A 23,079-nucleotide genomic window follows, 5' to 3' on the forward strand; every position below is an offset into this window, starting at 1 on the left:
TAATGTTTTTCAATTACAAGGCTCATTCTATATATTAATTATTTTTATTTTCACTGTAGCCCTGGGACATATATAATTCAACAAGTAGTGTTCCTCTTACATATAAACAAAGTAATGGCCAGAAAGGAGAAAATTACTTTACTAAAGGGCGCACATCTAACTATGACAACACCTGGGACTTGAATCTCAGTCCAGGTTCTTTCATTTATCCGTCACTACTCCTGACCCTGCTTTCTTTGTATTTTTCTCGTCATTGCTGTTTGATTTATACCACTGTGGAGCCTTTGAATATCAGCTGTCTCCAACTATGCTGAGTCTATCACGCATTTTACTGCCTCCTTGTTAGACATTGCTTTTGGATTTGGTGCTCTGGGCAATCTCACCCTGCAGTGTTTCCCTTCCTTCATTTAACCTCTGACCTATGAAAACAAGAGTTAATCAGAAGTTCTAAGGTAGCCAAGAGGAAAGGGAAGTGTTTGGTTACAAATTAAATATGAGCTAGTAATAAGCCATAAATCCCCAATAGTGCTACTAGTTGTGCATGTGGGACAGAGTGTTTGTGCTATAAATTCAAGTTCAGGGTTTGGGGGAGTTGCTACAGATAGGAAATAAATTAAGTTCTCTATCTTGACTCCCAGTGTTTAGTCCTCTGTCTTTTATTTTTTTTTTCTTATTGCATCAGGTAAATATTGAGCTAATTTTAATTCTTCCTCTCAAATTGTATTCATTGTAGGGTGGCCATATTGTTGCCAAGTCCCTTCTAAAAGCCATTTTATCAATCTATATGTCACTGCTCTTTAGTGTATAGAAAGTTTTCTTTATTGAGTCTTCCTATCCTGATCCTTTATAGTGACAGAGTATACAAGTAGAAATGCCTTGTTTAGAAAGATAAAAAGTCTTGACTAGGGGCTTTTCACCTGGGTACCTATGGTCCCATTTCAGGCTGTTCATGGGATGAAGGGAATGTTACATTTCTATTTCAATTTAATTAGTTTCCTTCATAATCCTGTGTACTTTATGCATTCAAAATCATTCTGGAAGAGTGTTGATAGGCTTCATTGGACTGCCAAATTGTTCATAAGATTAAAAAAAAAAAGGTAAGTGCCCCTGCTGCTCTGGAGGTACTGTTGTGTAGGGAAAAGAGAAGTGGATTTATGAATCTGATCTATGATCAGATTCCAACTCTGCTACTTATTACCTGTGTGACGTTGGGAAGACCACAACTTCTTGGGTCTCAATTTTCTTTATGATAAAACAAGGGGAGGGCGCTAGATGATAACTAAAGTCTACTAGAATCCCTTCTTTTTCCTTTCTTTCCATTTCATTCACTTGCCTTGTGAGACATAAATTATTACTGTAAGTACTGTAAGGTGTGTGCATGTGTTACTTGGTACATATTAGTGAATTAAAGCAGAAGGATTTCACAGAATTGGAAGGAAGCCTCTAGGAAAAGTTATAAAGGAAGTTAATTGATATAATTAGTATAAATGGCTTTAGGATATTGCAAGACACTTATGTAAGAGGTACAATTGACTGTTACACTAAGAAGGAATTGTGATATATAAATAAGTTGAAATGGGTAGTACTCTTAGAAAGTAAAAGTCCTTTCATAATTTTCAGTGGTTTAATACTTGTTCTTTTTTAAAAAAAAAGAAAAAAAATGAAATACTTAACATGTTATTAGAATCTCTGACAGCTGCAATATTTTTTTATAACAAAACGAGAGGCAGCAGGATATAGTAGAGAGAGTACTTTTTTCTAACAACTAACATTAACTGTGTGAGCTGAGGCAAGTCAGTTCCTGTGACTGGGTCTTAGTTTTATAATTTTAAAAGGAGAGAATTGGATTATTTGATCTCCAAATCACCTTCAGTGTTTGTCATCCCTAAAATTGTGTCCTAAGGCTCTCATGCCTAAAATTGTATCCTAAGGCTCCTTCCAGATACGAAATTTTATGATTCCATTACTTGTCACCTTGGACAAGTCACTTTTTTGTGTGTGTGAGGCAGTTGGGGTTAAGTGACTTGCCCAGGGTCACACAGCTAGTAAGTGTCAAGTGTCTGAGACTGGATTTGAACTCAGGTCCTCCTGAGTGCTCTATCCACTGCACCACCTAGCTGCCCCAACAAGTCACTTCTGAACTTTTATTTCTGTATCTGTAAAATTGGGCTCACAAGCATCAAGGCAGGGAAAGGTATGGAATGCCTTATGTAAATATGAGAGGCTATTATTATAAATATGTTTCTTTTAAAAACCATCCCCTTAAGGTAAAAGACATTGGATCTTAAAGCTTAAAAAAAACAACTTTGTTCTCATGTGTGATTAAAATCTAGAAATTGAACACTCCAGCTTAGATTGAGCTATTTACATTTTGTTTTTCTGAATACAACATGTAAACTAATTCCTAAAGCAATAAAGAACTGACACATGACTATTGACTCTGGAGTTCAGGAGGAAGAAAATATGCCAAACCATTGGGAGCCAGCCAAAGTTGGATTAGCTAGAATAGTTAAAGAAAGCTAAGTGATACTTCACCTAATGACTTTTGGGAAATTCTTTCTGTGTTTGTTTGTTTGTTTGTTTGTTTGTTTGTTTGTTTGTTTGTTTGTTTGTTTTAAAGTCTTTTAGTTTGAAATTGGAATTTCAAGGTGGGAACTTCAAATCATAGTCATAAAATTTCAGAAGCCAGATGGGACCTTAGAACATAGAATGTTAGAGCTATCATTGTGTCTTCTGAAGTTCCTTTTAGAACTAGTTAGGGCCATGGAGCATAAAATGTTAGCACATAACAGAAGATTAGAATGTTTGATTTAGAAGGAACCTTAGAACAGTGAAGCGGTAATGTTGGAAGACTTTAGAGGTCATTTAATCCAGCCATCTCTTCTTTAAAAAGACAGCTTCATAAGTACATGAGAAAGGGGCAACTAGGTGGCACAGTGGATAAAGCTCCAACCTTGGATTCAGGAGGACCTGAGTTCAAATCTGGCCTCAGACACTTGAAACTTACTAGCTGTGTGACCCTGGGCAAGTCACTTAACCCCCAATTGCCTCACAAAAAAACAAACAAAAAAAGTACATGAGAAGGAAAAAAAACAAGCAATATGAAATATGAGTATCCTAGATTCATAAATAATTCCCTTTTAAAATTGTGCTTTGTGTATTGAAATGGTCTTTTTGGGGTGTCTGTATTCAAAATTTAAAAAAATTAAAGTACAATTTGAGGGTGGAAGTTCATATAAGAATGATCTGAGATTTTTAATGGACTAGAAACTTATGAGTCATCAGTGTGATATGACAGCCCCAAAAGATAATTCAATCTTGGCTTGTATTAAGTGTCCAGAACTAGGGGGAAACATTGTTCTCTTAACTTCAGATTCTTATTTGCCTAATGCCTCAAATCCAAATTTCCAGATCAATACTATCATTTTGTCTCTATGATTCTGAGCAATTCACGTTGCTTCTTTGCCTCCATTTCCCTGTCTTTAAAATGGGGATGATATTTTTTTCATCTGTGGCTGTATTGGTTTGATTTAGTTAGTATGTATCAGTACCTGATACTCATTTGGGCTCCTTGAGCAACCATTTCCCTCCCTTTGTCCTCTTTCTCTATTGAAATAGTGTACTTTTCCCCCTAGGCTATGAAAGCTTAACTGAAACTAAACTTAGCTTTAGCACCTTACTAACCCATTACTTTATATTACAGAAGTAATTTAAAGCAAAAAGTAAGGTGTTCTGAATTGGTGGGAGCTTGAAGGGCTATAAATGCAGGTGGAGGCAGCTTCACAAACTCACTCTGTAAGTTGATGAAAGGCCTATCCTCTAGGCTACATGGAAAATATCTGAGAATTACAGTAAATTGTCTGTGGAGGTGTCATTACTACAAAGATATTATGTTACCACCACTTCACTAGTGATATCAGAAAAGTGTCTTCCTACTTTCCTACTGAGTAATCTTCAATCATTGTAATAATTTTATATAAAGGAAGAAGACAAAAACCTTTCTCTCAGGGGAAATCCCCACCTCCCCACCCCACCCCACCCCACCCCCATTACCGAATCATTATCAAGAAGGGGAAGAGTCTTCATTTCCAAATATTCAAAACGAGTCCCTTTTTGTAGATCTACACAAATACATGTTCCCACTGTTGTAGACACATTGTATTTATCTGCACTAAATTATAGGAGGATTATGGGTAAAGAGTTGGTAGAGACCTCAGAGGTCATTTATTCCTAACCCCTCGTTTTGTAGATGAAGAAGCCAAGACCACACAGCAGAGCTGGAATTTACATGTAGGTTCTCTAGCTTCAGATCCGACACTCCTTTCACTATACTGTGCTGATATGTTAATAACACAGTATTGTTATATAAGTAACATTTGCATTATTTTATAGGTAACATAACAATGTGGCATAGTGGAAATAACATTGGACTTGAACATTAAAAGATAAGGGTTCAGGGGCGGCTAGGTGGCGCAGTGGATAAAGCACCGGCCCTGGATTCAGGAGTTCCTGAGTTCAAATCCGGCCTCAGACACTTGACACTTACTAGCTGTGTGACCCTGGGCAAGTCACTTAACCCCCCACACTGCCCCGCAAAAAAAAAAAAAAAAGGTAAGGGTTCAGACACTGGCCCTGCTAATTACTAGCTGTGTGACCTCAGCCAATTTACCTTTCAGGTTTTTGTTGTTGTTGTTGTTGTTGTTGTTGTTTGGGGGGGGGGTTGCAGGCATGGGGTCAGGATCTGTGATTTCATTTGTGTGGGGAGCTCCTGCATGGAAATGGTTTCCTCCTCTGTAAAGGGAGTTCCAAAATGAGGTCATCTCTAAGATCCCTTCCATCTTAGAACTCTGATATTATGGCTAGCTTTTGTCATAACTCTGCCACTCCCCCAGTTTGAGTCTCAGCTGCCTGATTTATAAAATAGGAAGAATATCTGTTCTCACAGCATTGTCATGGGGATCAAATGTGACAATAGATGTTAAAACGTACATTATAGGCTTACTCTGCACAACATAGTCCTGACCGGTGTCATTTCATAGGTCAAAGGATGATAGAATAGTGCACACAGAGCTGGTAGGGACCTCAGATGTTATCTAGTCTAACACACTGATTTTACAGATGAGGAAACTGAGACTCAAAGAAGTTTAAGTGACTTACCTAAAGCCACATAGATATGAAATAGCAAAGCCAAGATTCAAACTCAGGTCCTGTGATGCTAGGTTCAGTGCTCTTCCATAAAATAATAGAGATCTTGCTTCCATACTACTTTATAATTTTCTCAACCCCCACAGAAATCCTTTGATGGAATGCAAAGATTATCACCTCTATTTTAGGGATAGAGAAACTTCAGGCTCTATGAAACAGTCACATGACTAAGTAGCAGAGCTGGGATTTGAACCAAGTCTTCTGGTTCCAAGTACAGATCTCTTTCCATTATACCATACAACCTTTCATAAACCTCAGGCATAATCGGTCAATAAGAATTTATTAAATCCCTATTATATGCTAGGCATTGGGATACAGATTTGAAAAAGGAGCTCACTTTCTACTAGGGCAGCAGTTCTCAAACTTTTTGCTCTCAAGATTCCTTTACACTCTTAAAAATTATAGAAGTGCCCAAAGAGCCTTCTCTTATATGGCATATATATGTATGTATATCACATATGTCATACATACATAATATGTATGTGTGTATGCATATATACACATGTGTATATTTATAGTTACCATATTAGAAATGCAAACATCTTGGTGTTATGAAAATAGTTTTAACCTCAAACCCACTGAAAGGGTCTTGGAGACTCCCAAATCCCCAAGTCCATTCCCTGGATCACAGTTTGAGAACCACTGTGCTAAGGAAATACGACATGTTCACAAACAGTTGGGTATAGGATATATATAAAAAACTGCACAATGGTTGATTGGGGTGGGGGTGTCTAGAGGAGTGTGCAACCTGAACAACTAAGAAGAATTAGGAAAGGCCTCTTGAAGAAGTACTACCTGAGGTGAGCCTTGGCAGTTCCAAGAGATGGAGATGAGTAGGGAGAGAATATTATAGCATTTGAGGTCAAGGAGGACAGCCTGTGCAAAGTAAAGTGTTGTGAGAGGTCCAATCTGTTGAAGAGCATTTACTTACTGGAGAGGTATCAGGGCAGGCTTTTTGGAAGATGTGAGACTGGAATAGGGCTTTAAAGGATAAGCCAGAATTCAGCAGTTGAGGGTTGAGGTTCAGGGGATATGAATGAATAGTCAGTAAGCCTGGAGCCAAAAGGGTACTAGTATGACCTGTACAGCAGGGTCCATTGTGGGGAGGTGAAGAGAGACCTTGAATGCTAAAGAGTTTGAACTTTACTCAACCTACAGTTTATTCTCTTAAACATCAAGGAAGTAGAAATATAAATAAGTATTTGTTTCATTTCCCTATATGGGGATGCCTTGTTTACTAGATGATGACAGACACACTTTAAATGGAGTTGGGGTTTCAATATCCTCACCTGTGACAGAGGAAACCCCCACCGTGCTGACCAGTCTGGTTTAATGAAGCTGTACAGGAAACTCTCTTAGCTCCGAAGCAAGATAAAGTTCAGCTGTGAACCCTGGCCTCCCAGCAAGGGAAAACAGGAGCTCTTTGAAGGGGGACACAGCCACACTGCCCTCGCTAGATAGCCATCAGTCAGTCCATGAGGGAGGGGAAGTATGAGGAGCTTTCATAGCAAGGTCAGGCAGCTGGTGAAATCAAATGCCCTGAAGGAAAAACTATTGGCCAGGTCCTGAAGAAGTTTAACAGACCTTTGCCTTGGTTTATGGTTCTCAATTTTGTGGAAAAGGGATTTGATTTGGTTAGATCAAATAGAAAGTATACTTTATAAGGATTATAGCAAACTGCAAATTGAGTTTTGGAGATTGGAAGGGACCTTAAATCATCGAGTATTAAAACTGAAAGAGACATAGACTGCTGGAACATAGAGTATAGAATGAGAGTGCTAGAAAGTAACTTAGAACATGGACTTTTGGAGCTACAAGGGTCCTTGAAAATCATTTAGCCAAGCTCATCATAAACATGAAACAGATCCAGAGAGGGAAAGTGATTTTAATGTTCGTACTTATCATTGAGACATTATTGCAAGATAATTTAGCCAGTCACCACATTATTTCATGAATCATCCCTAAAATACTTCAACAGTTTTTATCATTCAGTAATTGTTGTTATTAATTGTAGCTAGCATTTTTGTAGTGATGATTATATTTTCTCCCGACGGCCCTACAAGGTAGATAGTCAGTGAATTTTTTTCTCCGTTATGCAGATGAAGAAATTGAAGGAGATTTGAGAAAAATTAATTTATCTAGGATCACCTAACTAATAATTGGTAGAGCTGGGACTTGAACCTAGTCTTTTTCACTTGTAATATGCTTTTTAATTTGTTGAGACCCTGTTTTTCGTGAAAGTAGACATGCCTTTTTTTTTGGTTTGCTTTTTTCCCAGCCTTTTGGGGGTTGGATTTTATTCCTGGTACCCCTCCTTTGGTCCTGTTTACATAGACCCCTCTAATCTTTATGGGGAGTCTCCTTTGGAGAGGTTTTCTTCAGAGGATCATAATAGCTTTTTAACTCTGCTGAGGTTTGTTTAGCAGAAAGGGAATGGAGAAACTTATCTGCTGCCTAATCCCTCTTGAATGTTTACATTGCTCTGCTGAACTAAATGCTGTTTAAAGTGGCAACCATCATAATAACCAATGTGCAGCTGCCAGAGTTGATTGAAACCTATTACAATAAGTGATAATACTGTCATATAAGTAAAAAGTTAAGTTGCTTATCAGTCAATTTTGATAAGCTACTTAAATTTTACAGTAGCATGTCTCAATGTCAAACAAATGTTAATGATAGAGGGCTGTTCACTTTCTCTGTCATGGATATTTCATCTCACATCATTTATTATCCCAAGTTGTACAATTTAGCTAGCATGAGGCCCTGATTTCCTTAGAGGTGGCAGGATGCAATCCTATTCTGTCCAGTTTTGGGCAACACAATTTAAAGGAACATTGACAGGATGAAGCTTGTCAGAGAAGTTGAAAGAAAATGGAGGTGGTAAGGGGACTAAAAATCTTGTCATTGAAGAATACTTAAAGGAAATATAGAATATTTAATGGAAAAAATAGCAATAATAACATTCACCTAAAGCTGTCTAGCTTTTAAGATTTACAGAGCATGTCTCACAATAACCCAATGAATATTCTTGTCCTTAGTTTACAGATGAAGAAACTGAGACTTGCTTTTGGGTTATGGAGTAGAACTAGAACAGGAACTTCATTCTGCTGACTTATTGTCCACTGCTTTTTTTTCCCATTGCACCCCACTAAAGGAGTGAAGGCTTAGGTTGTTTAGGGTCCCAGGCTTCAACCCAGGAGTATTGAAATTTCTGTCAGGAGAAGAAGGGAAACGTCTTCTTCTGTTTCCATTATTAGGAGTGCGTAAAAGCATGGTTTTGTCAAGAGCAGATCATGCCAGATTAACTTTTTCTTTTCTCCTTTTTTTTTTCTTTGATAGAATTACTAGACTGGTAGATCAGGGGAATGCTGTAGATATACTAGATTTTAGCAAATCATTTGAAATAGGCTCTAATTCTGTTCTTTTGGGGAAGATATAGAAATCTGAGTTAAACAATACTAGAGTTAGGTGCATTTTGAGCTGGCTGAATGACCAGACCCAGAAAGCTAGACTTATGACTAGTTTAATATCCACTTGGAAGAAGGTCAGTAGTATCATTCCCCCAGAAATTATTTTCTTCTTATTCTCTACTCTCACTTGGCGATCTCCCATTGGTTCTGTTATCATCTCTATGTGCATGGTTGTCACATTTATAGATCTAGAACTACTTTCCTTTCTGAACCAAACAGCCCCAGAACATCAACTGCCTCTTGGATATTTCTACCTCTATGCCAGGTGGGCATCTCAAATTCAACATGTTCCGAACAGAACTCATTAACTTCTTCCCTTAAACTTACTTCTATACTCTGCTATTACTACCCACTTCCTTATTTTTCTATGACTATAAAGGGGACCACTGGGATTCTCCCAGTCCCTGGGAGTTGCAAACTCAATATCATCTACTCCTTGTTCTCACCCTATAATAGCTCTTATTGTACCTTCCCCTCTGAGAGTACTTTCCATCTTTCTCTCCACTCACACAGTCAGCACCCTGATTCAGGCCTTCATTATTTGTCACCTGCGCTATCGCAGTAGTGTTTAAATTGATCTCCCTGCCTTAAATCTCTTCTCACTCCAACCCCACCCCCCAGCCCCCAAAGGTCCCAGAGTCATTTTCCCAACATGTAAGTCTGAGCATACTACCTCTCTCCCCAGCCCCAAATCCTGAAGGATCAAGTATCAATTCCCTCCTCTTGATATTTAAAACTCTTCATAATGTAACTCTTTCCTTTTCTGGTCTTGTTATACTTTACTCCCTTTTCATGCGATTTATGATCAAGGTACCCTGGCCTATTTATTATTCCTTATAGATGATGTTCCATGTCCCATCTTCATGCCCCATTCTTAGAAAACTCTATCTCTTCTCCTCCACCTCAACTCCTCACCTCCCACATTTTCTTCAAGCTCGGCCCAAATTTCATCCTCTTTAGGAGGCCCTTCTAGCTCTTCCTCAGTTACTAGTGTCTTCCCCTCCATGATTAACTTTCACCCACTTTGTGTGTACCTTGTATATACCTAGTGTCTTACATGTTATTTCTCCCATTTCAATCTGACCCCCCTAAGGGCAAAGACCCTATTTTTTACTCTGTCTCCCCAACACTAATAAATATAATAATGTATGCCGCCGACTAACCAACTGACTCTGCTTGGCCCCTATGTTGTTTTACTATTTTTATCAGTGACTAGGCTTGAGTGACTAGACAGCATGCTTACCAAATATACAGATGACATTGGAAGGGTTACGATTAACCTGTTGGATGAGAGAGTCAGGATTCAGAAAAATTTCAACAGGCGAGAACATTAGGTAGAAGCTTAAAAAGGTAACATTTAATAAGGATACCCATACAGCTATAACTTGGTTATCAAAGAATCAACTTCACAAATACAAGGTGAGGGAAGCATAATTAAACAGAAGTTTATCTGACAAAGATCCAGAGAGGTTATCGGACGTTTTTAGTATGCACTTAATAGGAGTCAAAAGTGATCATGTAGGCAAGTAATCAGCCAGAAAACTTTTATTAAGGTACAATGCTAAGTGATGGGGATACAAAGGAAGGTAAAAATTGTCCCTGTTCTCAAGGAACTAATATTCTATTGGGAATGATAATATTATTTATTAATATCATGTATCTTTTTATTTTAGTTACATTATCTATCTATCATCTCACTATTAATAACCAGAATTTATTAATTTGGGGGGGGGTGCAGGGCAATGAGGGTTAAGTGACTTGTCCAGGGTCATACAGCTAGTAAGTATCAAGTGTCTGAGGCCGGATTTGAACTCAGGTCATCCTGAATCCAAGGCCATTGCTTTATCCACTGCGCCACCTAGCTGCCCATAACCAGCATTTATACAGCACTTTAAGGTTTGCAATGCACTCTACAGATGTTATCTCTTTTTATCCTCAGAAAAGCCCTGGGTGGTAAATACTATTATTACTCCCTTCTCCCCATTTTATAGGTGAGGAAAATGATGCAGACCCAGGTTAAGTGACTTGCCTGGTGTCTCAGAGTTAGTAAATGTTTGAGACAGAATTTGAACTCAGTTTTTCCTAACTCCAGCTCTATCACTCTGCATTCTGCCACTTTATGCAAGGCAAATGGAAGATAATATCAGAGAGGAAGGCATTCATATCTGGGGCTCTTGTAGAAGTCAGGGAGGTGAGCAGGGAGAGCTCTTCGGGCATAGAGGGTAGCCAGTGCAATTGCATGGTGGTGGTGATGGCGGCAGTGGCAGTGGTGGTTATTGTTTGTCCTTTGTTCTTAAAGAGGACCATGACATTAGGATGATATCATGACTTGTACTGAATTGGATTTAAGTGAGGGAGGACTATGCAAAGTCAAAAGCCTCACTCTTTCCTTCAGAGACATCTGAGTACAGTGGGAAGACATACATCAGAATGACTGGATATGGCCCTGGATGTTGAAGGCAATTGGGATTAAGTGATTTTCCCAGATTCACACAGCTAGTAAGTGTCTGAGGTGAGATTTGAACTCAGGTCCTTTCAACTCCAGGGCATGTGTTCTATCCACTGCACCACCTAGTTGCTCCATGATGGCATGGAATACAAGGCTGGAGTGTCAGGTGTGAAGACCAGACTCATGTACCTGGATCATAGAGAATATGTATGGGAATAAAGTGTAGAAATACCATCAAGGGGAGGCAGCTAGGTGGCACAGTGGATAAAGCACTGGCCCTGGATTCAGGAGGACCTGAGTTCAAATTCGGCCTTGGACACTTGCCCTTTACTAGCTGTGTGACCCTGGAAAAGTCACTTAATCCTCATTGCCCCACCAAAAAAGGACAAAAACAAAACCCCAAAAATATTTAAAAAAAAAAAGAAATACCAGGGGCAGCTAGGTGGCGCAGTGGATAGAGCACTGGCCCTGGAGTCAGAAGTACCTGAGTTCAAATCAGGCCTCAGACACTTAACATTTACTACCTGTGTGACCCTGGGCAAGTCACTTAACCCCAACTGCCTCACTTAAAAAAATAAATACCATAAAGGGAGGAAGGGACTAGGTTATGAAGAGCCTCCAATGCCAAGCATAGGATTTTGCATTTGATATTGAAGGTAGAGAACCATATGATCTTCCAAGAAAGAGGATGACATTGTCAGGCCTCTGCTTTTTAGGAAAATCATTTTGGAAGTTATGTGGAGGATGAATTGGAGTTGGAACAACAAGGTAGGGAAGACATCCTACCTTGTTGTTGTGTCTATTTCACTCTTAAAATTTTGTGGGTATATAGTGATAAGGGCCTGAAGTAGGAATGGTCATGTGAGTGGAGAGAAGGAGACATATTCAGGAGGTGTTGTGAAGGCAGAAATGACAAGATTTGGATACAGATTTGATATGTGAGGTGAATTAGAAGGAAGAGTCAATGATGACAATGAGCTTGTCAACTTGGATGATTTGACGGTAACAGAGAAGTTAAGAGAGAAAGAGGATTTCAAGGGGAAATATAATGAGTTCTGTTTTGGACATGTTAAGTTTAAGATACTTATCAGACATTCAGTTTGAGACATCCAAAAGTCAGTTAGTTGGTGATGTGTGAATTTAGCTTAGAATGAGACTCCAGAAGATAGGAAGATCAGCTCTTCTCTAGGATGGCATTTTGTGATATCCTCAAATTCCGTTGTTGTTAAAGTCTTCTCTTGTACTGTGTTTCCTGCAGATCCTAACCTGACACATATAAGGTCTCTCATAAGTCTAAAACGGGGTTCTTAACCTAGGATTCAGGGAATCTATGGATAGATTTTTCAGGAGGTCTTGTGAACTTAGATGAGAAAAATTACAACCTTAATTTCACCAACTTCCAACTGAAACTTAACAGTGCTTTCAATTACGAACATTATTTTGTACAGGGGTCCATAGGCTCTATCAGACTGGAAAAAAAGCTTAAGAAGCCCTAAGCTAGAGGAAATATCTCCCTATATGCCTTGAAAATACATCTCTATCCCCAATTCCTTAATAGCTTAAAATGGATTATTGTGGTTTGATATTGTCTCTTTTCCTCATAAATCAGCATCTCCACTGATCTAGAGGCTTAGGGGAATTCCTTTCTTTCCCCAGAAGTATTTCATTCCATCTCAATTACCTGTACTCCTCAAACCGTGGGCATCTGGGAAATGTTATTTAATTTTGTCTTGGACTACTTTCTGAAACATCTAGGGGAGGGAAGAATAATACCTAGCTGCCCCTTTCTTTTGTTTTTGTAAACTTATGTCTCATTTAATTTTCTTTTTTATTGACAGTGTTTTATTTTATTTTACAATTATATGTAAAGATTGTTTTCAACATTCTTTTTGTTTTTGTTTTTGGTTTTGGTTTTTTTGGCGAGGAAATTGGGGTTAAGTGACTTGCCCAGGGTCACACAGCTATTAAGTGTTAAGTGTCTGAGGTCAGATTTGAACTCAGGTACTCCTGACTCCAGGGCCGGTGCTCTATCCAGTGCACCATCTAGCTGCCCCTACCTCAGTCTTTCATAGGGAAGATCTTAGAAACCCCCACAAATGTTCTGCTTTCAGTACCAGGGACTCTGAAATTCCTTTTGCCAATCATATTCTTTGATAATTCCATCTCTCTCTATCCCCTACTCCTCCTAAACATATTCAGAGGTTTAGGTTCTCACTATGCCTTCCAGTTCTTCTACCCCCCTAGCCCTGTACTTGCCTAAGCCATCACCTCTGGGCTGGATTCATTTACCTTCTTCCAAATCTTGACTGGTTAACCATTTCGGCTCTGTCCTATACTTGTCCTATACATTGCTTCTTACACCTTACTAAACCACAAACCTGGATTAGTCCCACCTTCCATCTCCTCTGTTCCTCAGTGTTCTTTACTGCATTATTATCCATGCCATATACCCTAACTGTAGGTATATTCCAAAGCTCTGTCCTGGGCCCTCTTTCCTCTATACCCTTTCACTTGGTAGCCTCATCAGCTCTCATGGATATGATTGTCATCTCTATGCAATGGCTACCAAATAGTGTCTTTCATGAGTTTTAATGGAACATAATACTGCTTACTGGACCTTTTGAACTGTCTATACCATAGGCATTTCAAACTCAGCAGCCAGTACAGTGCTTGGGATGGCCCATCAAAGACACTTAATATATACTAGTTGATTGATTGATTAACATTTTTATATGTGAAGAAACTGACTTATAGAAGTAGCCCTGCCTACTAAGTGACAGAGTGAAGACTAAAACACTGGTTATCTATTCCTTATGCTGATATTGTTTCTCTTTGTCCCATACTACTGATCTCCTAATTTTGACCTATATTTTTATTTCAAGGACTGTTATTTTACCCTATTAACATATGGCACACAGATAATTTTGAAAGTTGACATGGATATTAGCATTTCCTCTACTATGGAGTTGGTTACCATTGCCAGAAATTCACCCATAGCTCATCCAGTAGGACTCCATTGTCATTTTCCCTTTTCTCCTTTGTCATCATTGCACATTCAAAGACTTCATGCCTTGGGAGGAGTAGGGCAGTGGTGGGAGGTTCGCATGTCTTTCCCAGGATAAAAGGCAATGTTGCATGGTAGAGAAAATGTCTGATTTGATATCAGTAACCTGGGCTCATATCCTGCCACCTGCACTTAACTAGTTGTATAACGATGACTAAGGTATTTAACTATTCTGATCTTCAGTTCCTTTATATGAAAAATTGAGGTATTGATATTTGTATTACCTACTTCATAAGACTGTTGTGAGTCTCAAATGAATTCGTATACATAAAGCACTTTACGACCTTTAAAGGATTATACAGATGTCAGCCTTTATAGATGGTTTCTGAGGCCATTTGGACCTGATGTGTCCTGTACATAGGACACAGTATAAGGGGGAAGTGATTTGTGTGCATGTGTGTGTAGACTGTTTTAGAGTTGTTATTATGTTTTCAATAATGATAGGTAAATTTAGTAATGATGGTAATTTTTTCTGATGGTCTTGGGGTAGATAAAAAGTTGTTATATATAAAGATAAATTATATGTGTTTCAGTTAATTTATTCATAAAATCATCTTTATTTTTGAGGGATAGCAAGAATTCATAATAAATATTTATTTACCCCATATTCTTTATAAAGAATCTTAAAAAAAAACCTGTAATAATTAGTCTCTACTAAAGACTTCTCTTCAAAATCTCATTGGGGTATGAAGGCAGCAGTGTGTTCTCAACAGCTCTGCAAGTCTAGCATAAGCTCTGACAGTTCCTACTAAAATGTAAGAGGCTTTCAGTAGACCCCTAATGATGGGCTATGTATTTTTTCATCTGAAGACCAGCCTACCTAAATTCTGTCAGACTGTTTACTAAGGCATAGAGAGGCTACTATCTACAGCCCCCATCACTGCCATTCTTAACAATGAAATTATCTGTCCCTGAAATATTAAGTAAAAATTAAGCGAGCATTAAGTATGGGGTGATTAGCATTTAAACCATCTCTTTATAACCCACCCTATGAAATGGAGATTTTTTTTTTTAGGACATAGAAATAGTATTGTAGATTGTTAGATCAGTGAAGGCAGGGATATCTGGTCTTATTTTTTATCTTTATATTTTCCCTTTTGCATCTATCACTATGCTCTTTATTTAACAGGTGCTTTTAAATGTTCATTAAATGAAGAGAAATAAAAAGCTGAAATGTACTAGACTTGAAATAGATCATGGTTTGGGGTTTTGATGTTTTGTCTTATGTTCAGTATTTTTCCTTTTCTTTCCCAGCTATCTCCCCTGGTTTGAAGTTTTTTATAAACTACTCAACATCTTGGCGGATTACACAGCAAAAGGACAGGTATTTATATTACACCTTTTTAAAAAACAAACAAACTGATTCTGTGTCAAATGCTAGAAGAATTTTCCACTATGCTAACCTGAGTAGTGGAAAGAGGACCAGACTAGGAATCAGGAGACCTGTGTTCAAATCACTGCTCTTCCACTTAGTAGGCATTTGACCATAGGCAAGTCCCTTAACAACTTCGTCTGTAAGATAAGGCTTTTGAGGGGCAGTTAGGTGGCCCAGTAGATAAAGCACCGGATCTGGATTCAGGAGGACCTGAGTTCAAATCCAGCCTCAGACACTTGACACTTACTAGCTGTGTGACCCTAGGCAAGTCACTTAACCCTCATTGCCCCACCAAAAAAAAAAAAAAAAAGATAAGGGTTTTGAACTAGATGATCTCTAAAGGTCCTTCCTGCTCTAATATTCTAATTGTGTTCCAATATTCTGTGTTCTAAGGGTCCTTCTAGGGTCCTGACATTCTGTGATCTACATGGAGATCAAAATACTTATCAAATATACCTGACACTCCAGATATTAAATATCTCATAACAAAGTGGTTATATAACTTTCTGTATTATGGAAACAGTTGTCTCTAGTCATAGGTCTTGTGCTTTGTCATTGCTTTCCGACCCTTCCTTTAAACAGGTTCAGGTTCTCTTTAGGTTTAAAGACAACTTTTAAGATGTGAGATTATGGGGCTTTTTAAAAATTTGAATGATCTCACACTATTTTGAAATATTTGGAGTTAATTTCTTAACTGTCAGCTTTGTAATATAAAAGTAGCAAAAAGGTAGGTACCTCTTGAAGATCATTAGAACTAGAAAAAAAAATCATTATCATCACAGTTGACATTTATATATTGATATATACTTTATAAGACATTTTGAATGCCGTATTTTATGTGGTCCTCACAACAACCCTTTGAGGTAGGTAACTATTCTTATCTTCATTTTACAGATAAGGAAACTGATGCTCATAGAGGGAATGGGACTTCCCAGAGATCACAGAGCTAGTGACAGACAAATTCTGATCTTGACCCCCAAGTCAACTGAATTAAAATTCAGTGCTAATTCCACTATACCATACTGTATCTTAGATTATTATAGCAATAGCATATAGCATACTTGCACACTTGTGATGGAAATCACTGTTTGGTCAAGATATCTATAGAAGATTGAGTTTACCATCAGCATTAGTGATCTCGTACCCTGCTTTCCTCTAGAGCTGGTTCTGAATCATATATGTATGTATATATATGTGTATTTACATACACATATTTATGTATGTATTTTAATGGACAGTGTACCTATTTTCAAGTGCCTAGTAGCACAGTGAGTGCTTAATAAATGTTTATTAAATGCTTTGGAACCTTTCTCTCCTGAGTCCAAGGGCCTTTTCCTATTTCACATGACCAGGTAATAGAGATACCAGTGAGATCTTTTCTTCTAAGTCTTGCACTTAATACTCATTTTTTGATTTACAAAGAACCTTACTTTGGGCAGCTAGGTGGCGCAGTGGATTAAGCACCAGCCCTGGATTCAGGAGGACCTGAGTTCAAATGTGACCTCAGACACTTGACACTTACTAGCTGTGTGACCCTGGGCAAGTCACTTAACCCTCATTGCCCCCACAAAAAAACAAAAAACCAACCTTACTTATTCCCGAAAGAAACTATGAGCAAGGAGTTACTGTATACAAAGGAAGATTCGTTTATATTTTTATCCTTTGTGACTTAAGGCAGAATTTAGTAGCATTTGAAATACTAGTGTGTTTTAATCAAGTCCTGTTTCTTACTTATACCTTATATTTGGTAGTTAGTTCAACAAACGTTCATTAAGTAACTACTCTGTGCAAGGTACTAGAGATGTAAAGGTTAAAAAAAAATGAGAGCATCTACCACTTTCTGATTGCTGATGGTGAATGTTGGAGTTCATAACAACCTTCCTTTCCAACTCTATAGATTCTGTTTACTTCTGAAGGTTGACATATTATTAAAAAGTGCTTAGAACATAGTATGGTTGAGCTAGAGTGGACCTTAAAACATAAAATATTATAATATAGGTTCTCACAGTTGAAAGATAGCTTCAAATTTGTTTAGCCGAAGGCTACCTGAAGCAATAATCTTTACAACTTACTCAATAAGTGGTCATTTAACCTCTATTTGAAGCCATCCGGTGAAGGTAAACCTATTAGCTCCAGAGGAAGTTCTTTTTTTGCATTGAGTTGAAACCTTCCTTCCAGTAACTTCTCTTCATTGGCCCTTGTGCCACCTGATAGAACCATGAAGAAAGAGTTGGGCAAGTTCTTCTGTATAATGCTCTACATTTTTTTAACGTGAATTTTTTTTCAAATTATATGTAAAAACAATTTGTAACTTTCATTGTTTTTTTTTTTATTTTGATTTCCAAATTTTCTCCCTCCCTTCTTCCCTTTCCTCCTCCGTGAAATGGCAAGCAGCTAGATACAAATTGTACATGTGTGGTCATGCAATACATACTTCCATATTAGCAATGTTGCAAATGAAAACACAGACCAAAAAACAAACCAATCCCAAACCCAGGAAAAAATAAGTTAACAAAAAAGGATGCTTCAATTTGTATTATATCTCATAATGTTCTCTATCTCTTGATTAGTCATAAATTCTTTCCTTATTCATAGATCTGACAGATAAAATATTCCATGCTTACCTAATTTGCTTATGGTATCATCCTTTATGTATAAATGATGTGCCCATTTTGACCTTATTTTCGTATGGTCTGAGATATTACTTTGACATACAATTGATAATATTCAAATAATCTTAATAAACATGTTCAACATAGAATATTAGCATCTTCCTTTATTGTACATTGTTTTAATGTATAGCTTTTTCATAGTGTTATATACGCAGTGATTCCTTTAAAAATTAATTGAGGATGATGATAGAGATCTTCATTAATATCCCAGAAAACCACATTGTTTCCATTTTGAAATTGTTGTTATGGGGTCAGATTACTAGATTATTTTGAGAGTTTATGGTATATAATGGTTGAAAAGTAATCTGCTACATATCTAATGCATAAATATGTTTGTCATGACATTTGTATAAGGAGTATCATATTTCTTGCCTTCTCAGAAAGATTGGAGAGAGGGAGAGAATTTAGAACTGAAAATAAGAATAAAAATTAAAAAAAAATTTTTAAGAATAAGTATCTCTAAACATTTGTAGGAGAATCTCTTTGGTCTTTGCAAGTAAAATGTAAACAAAATTTAGCTGCAGCATGGTCTAGTGGAAAGGGCCCTGGATTTGAAGTCAAGGTTCTTGAATTTGTACTTTTTTATCTACCCTACAATGAGATGTCTTTCAAAAGGAAAAATAAATGTCACTAGATACAAAAAAATAAGGTGATTATAGGCTGCTCTTAGGGGTTTTTTTGTTTTTTTGGTGAGGCAATTGGGGTTAAATGACTTGCCCAGGGTCACACAGCTAGTAAGTGTCAAGCGTCTGAGGTCAGATTTGAACTCAGGTCCTCCTGAATCCAGGGCTGGTGCTTTATCCACTGCACCACCTAGCTGCCCCTGTCCTTAGGTATTACAAAAGCTGAATTGGGAAGAAGCAAAATATATTTGAACATTTTTGACATTTACCTAATTTTCTGCTGCCAGTTCTTTCCCCAAGCTATGATTACCCCCAGCAATAACAGAGTCAGTGGCCGGACTTATTTCATGTAGGTTGCCTATTGATGTCAGAGCTTTCCTTTTTCCATCTAGGACTCTTCTTTTTTTCAGGAGAGTCAAAGGAATGAGCTGCTCGAAACACTTTACAAACTTCCCATCCCTGACCCAGGAGTATCTGTCCATCTCAGTGTGGTAAGTGAGAGACTATATGTAATTAAGAAGAAACAATTTCAGTATATATCATTTAAAGGAAGAATTATCCTGATAGGATCATAGGTTTGGGTTTTTAAAAAATGTAGTCTTTATGTTTTGCTTTTTAAAAATACATTTTAGGGCTTAGAGAATTAGGGGGGCAGGGGCAAGGGAGGGTGGAGGGTGAAGTTGTTAATTTTTTTTATTCCAGTCTGCACATATTCTCTTTTTTTTTTTTTTTTTTAGTGAGGCAGTTGGGGTTAAGTGACTTGCCCAGGGTCACACAGCTAGTAAGTGTTAAGTGTCTGAGGCCGGATTTGAACTCAGGTACTCCTGAATCCAGGGCTGGTGCTTTATCCACTGCGCCATCTAGCCGCCCCTACACACATTCTTTATTACAAAGATGACATGATATAATGGAAAGAAAAGAGTCAGAGGATTTGATTTTTCTATGTTCTCTGATCCTGAATTCCAAACTTTTAATTCCTAATATTTCAATTCTATTCAGCAAATTTCTATTAAGTCACAGTATGCCAAAATTGAAAGGTATCTCAGAGGCCATTTAGTCCAACATGTATGTGAAGCATGAATCTCCTCTTCAGAAACATACAGAAGTAAACCAACCTATGCTTGAAGTCTTTAAGGGGGTGTGTGGTGTGGCTTTGGGGATAGGTTGGAGTGGATGGAGAGGCATGCATATAGGAAGGGTTTGAGAGTCACTATTTCCGGTTTCACTTTTGCACACTCCCAGTTGTTAGAAGTTTTTCCTTATATCAAGCCTAAATTTGACTTCTTGGCAACTTCCATTCATTTCCAACAGTTATTCTCAATAGAATAAATCTAATCCCTCTTTTCAGGTAACAGCCCTCACATCACAAAGGCATATATCATATATGATCTGGAGTCTAGAACCAAAATTGAAAACCTCTTGTTATCTCCAACCTCTCTGATTTTCTGTGCCTCATGCCTCCTCCATATAGCTGTTATCTCCTCCCTTTTTTGGAATCTCCTTTGCCTTGAAACTTCCATTCCAGAAATTTCCATTACTCATAGAATTTTACTAATTGGTGGCTTCCTACCTAGGATGTTCCCACCCGAGGAAACCAATTATATGTTTCTGAGAACCCATTCTTTCCTATAAAACCCTAATTCATATGCTTTGCTGAGCTGGCTTGTTGTTTGGTCTGGGAGCCAAGTATTCCTATACTGAACTAGAAGTGGCAAGCCTCTCAAAGGGTCAGTGATCCCGTTTCCTTTCCTGCAAATGCATGAAGATCATCTCATCCAGGACCCCAATCCTCTCCTGGCTGAATTGAGCCTATGTCCTGTCCCTTCTTGAAGCTATAAGCCAAATATCTCCTTTTTTATTTGGTGACTGTCCTCCTGATGAATCAATTTCCCTGAACCTCTATTCCCTTGATGTTCTCCTCATTTTCCTGGATTTCTCAAGTTAGGTCCTCTGCTTCCCCTTGTGTGAATTAAAATGTGCCTGTAATAATGACCTGTTGCTTTTAGCATTCCTGGCAAGTCAGCCTCTTCCGTGAAAACCTCTAAGGCTCCAACCCAGCTAGAATTCTCAGCACTCTCCAAAGTGCTTTGTTTCATAATGGGATGCCCATTCTGTGCTTTAAAAGATCTGCAATTTCATGGGTATGGACAATCCACTTGCTAATCCCAGCCCCTTCTCACCTCAGTTGTTGCTTTTATGCATTTGGGTTGAAAAAAATTCCTCAGGTGCCATCTTTCTGGTAATGAGCCTTTTCTCTAGTAGTTGAGGTTGTCTCTTCAAAGGCAGCCTATCACTGCACCCATACTTGGAAGTTTTGCTGCCTTGACTTAAGATCTGCCAAAGCTTGCACTTAACTAGCCTAACAGTGGAGAACCCAGAGTCAGCTCCACCCATGATAAAAATTCCATAGAGAACTGCAGCAGAGAATACCTTTTTACATCTCTTCTTTGTCTTCGTTATTATCAATTCATACCATTCAGTTTCTATTATACTGTCTTTCTGTCCATTTGCATTATCATAGTCATTGTGTATATGGTTTTCCTGTTTCTGCTTACTTTGAAGCAATTCATGTCTTCTCATGCTTCTCTATAGTTGTAGTCATATTTTCTCACAGTGTAGTAATATTCTGTTACATTCATATACCACAATTTGTCAGTCATTCCCCTGTCAGTGGGCATTTAATTTATTCCAGTTATTTATTACTACAAAAAGTGTAGCTATAATCATTTTGTCGTGTATGGGGCCTTTATTGTTATTGACTTCCTCAGGCTATATAACTAGCAGTGGGATCTCTTGGTCAAAGAGCATAGACATTTTATTCACTTGTTTTGAGCATAATTACAAATTTCTTTCCAGATTGGTTGGAACCATTTTCTCTTGTTTTGAAGGATGAAATTAACATTCAGGCAAGTCATTTAGCTACTATGGCAGATCACTGCCAAAAAGCTATCTGGTTAATTGAAGTCCCTCTTTGCTATTATATTTTACTTCAATTTCAAGCTTGTGGTCTGTTTCTTGAATTCCTCATTTATTTTTTTTTCTATCCAGGTGGTGTGTCGTATGCTCTGATAACAAAATTGTTTCTGTTTCTCCCTTCACTAATTCTCATCCAAATGCTTTCTACTGTGCTTCCACCTGCTTCCTGGATTTCTTCACATGAATTATACTTTCTTAATATAACTGCTATCCTACTCCTATTTTACCTATTCCTTTAATGTGTTTACTCGGGTTCTTTTTTATATAACTTTTATTTTACTTTTAAAAATTTAACATTTATTTGTCTCTCTTTCTCTCTCTTCCATTCCCCCCAACAATTGAAAGAAAAGAAACAAATCTTTGTAACAAATATGCATAGTTAGTCAAAACAAATTCTCATATTGACTGTATGAAAACATGCCTTATTCTACATCTGTAGTCCATTACCTCCCTTCTAGCTGAGTAGTGTGGTTCATCACAAGTCCTTTAGAATTATGGTTGGTCATTGCATTGATCAGAGTTTTTAAGTCTTTCAGAGTGGTTTGTCTTTACAATGTTATTGTTATAGAAATTGTTCTTTTGGTTCTACTCACTTTAATCTATATAAGTTCATATAAATTTTATCAGGTTTCTCTGAAACCATCCCATTCATCATTTTTGATGTCATCATGATATTTCATTACATTCATATACCATAATTTCCCTCAACTTATGAGTATTCCCTTTGTTTCTGATTCTTTGCTACAACAAAGAACTGCTGTAAACAGTTTTGTTTTGTTGATATGGCTAACTTTCCTCTTTCTTTGATCTCTTTGGATAGCTTAGCTGTGGTATCCCTGGGTGAGAAAGTATGCAGTTTAGTGACTTTGGGGGCATACTTTCAAGTTATTTTCCAGAATGAGTGGAGCAATTCACAGCTCTTCTAGACACTTGCCAGTCAGTATGCCTGTTTTCCCAAAGTCCCTCTAGCAATCATCAGTTTCTTTCTTTCCTTTTTTTTTTTCTGGTTATATTTATCAATCTGATAGATATGTAGTATACACTCAAAATTGCTTTAATTTACATTTCTTTATTGGTTTAAAAACATGTTTTTCATGTGGTTATTGATAACTTAGATTTCTTCCTTTAAGAGCCTCTTGTTTGCTTCCTTGGGCCATTTTCCCCTTTTGGAATGGCTGAGCCATTTGCATTCATGTTTGTTATTTTACCAAATTTCAGTCATAGTTATTAGGTCAAACTTCTGTT

The 23,079-nt window shown here is 37.7% G+C and overlaps 1 protein-coding gene across 7 annotated transcripts in view; it reads left to right on the forward strand.

The window, feature by feature from the left end:
* The window catches only part of DENND1A (DENN domain containing 1A), a 673,977-nt gene that overhangs the window by 297,759 nt on the left and 353,139 nt on the right, over window positions 1-23,079 (forward strand). For all 7 annotated transcript variants that reach the window (XM_043984170.1, XM_043984174.1, XM_043984173.1 and 4 more), the window contains 2 exons: window positions 15,443-15,512; window positions 19,269-19,349. In XM_043984170.1, coding sequence (XP_043840105.1) covers window positions 15,443-15,512; window positions 19,269-19,349 — 151 coding nt within the window. The remainder of the gene's footprint in view (window positions 1-15,442; window positions 15,513-19,268; window positions 19,350-23,079) is intronic.

This window comes from Dromiciops gliroides, chromosome 2 (assembly GCF_019393635.1).
Source record: "Dromiciops gliroides isolate mDroGli1 chromosome 2, mDroGli1.pri, whole genome shotgun sequence".
NCBI lineage: Eukaryota > Metazoa > Chordata > Mammalia > Microbiotheria > Microbiotheriidae > Dromiciops > Dromiciops gliroides.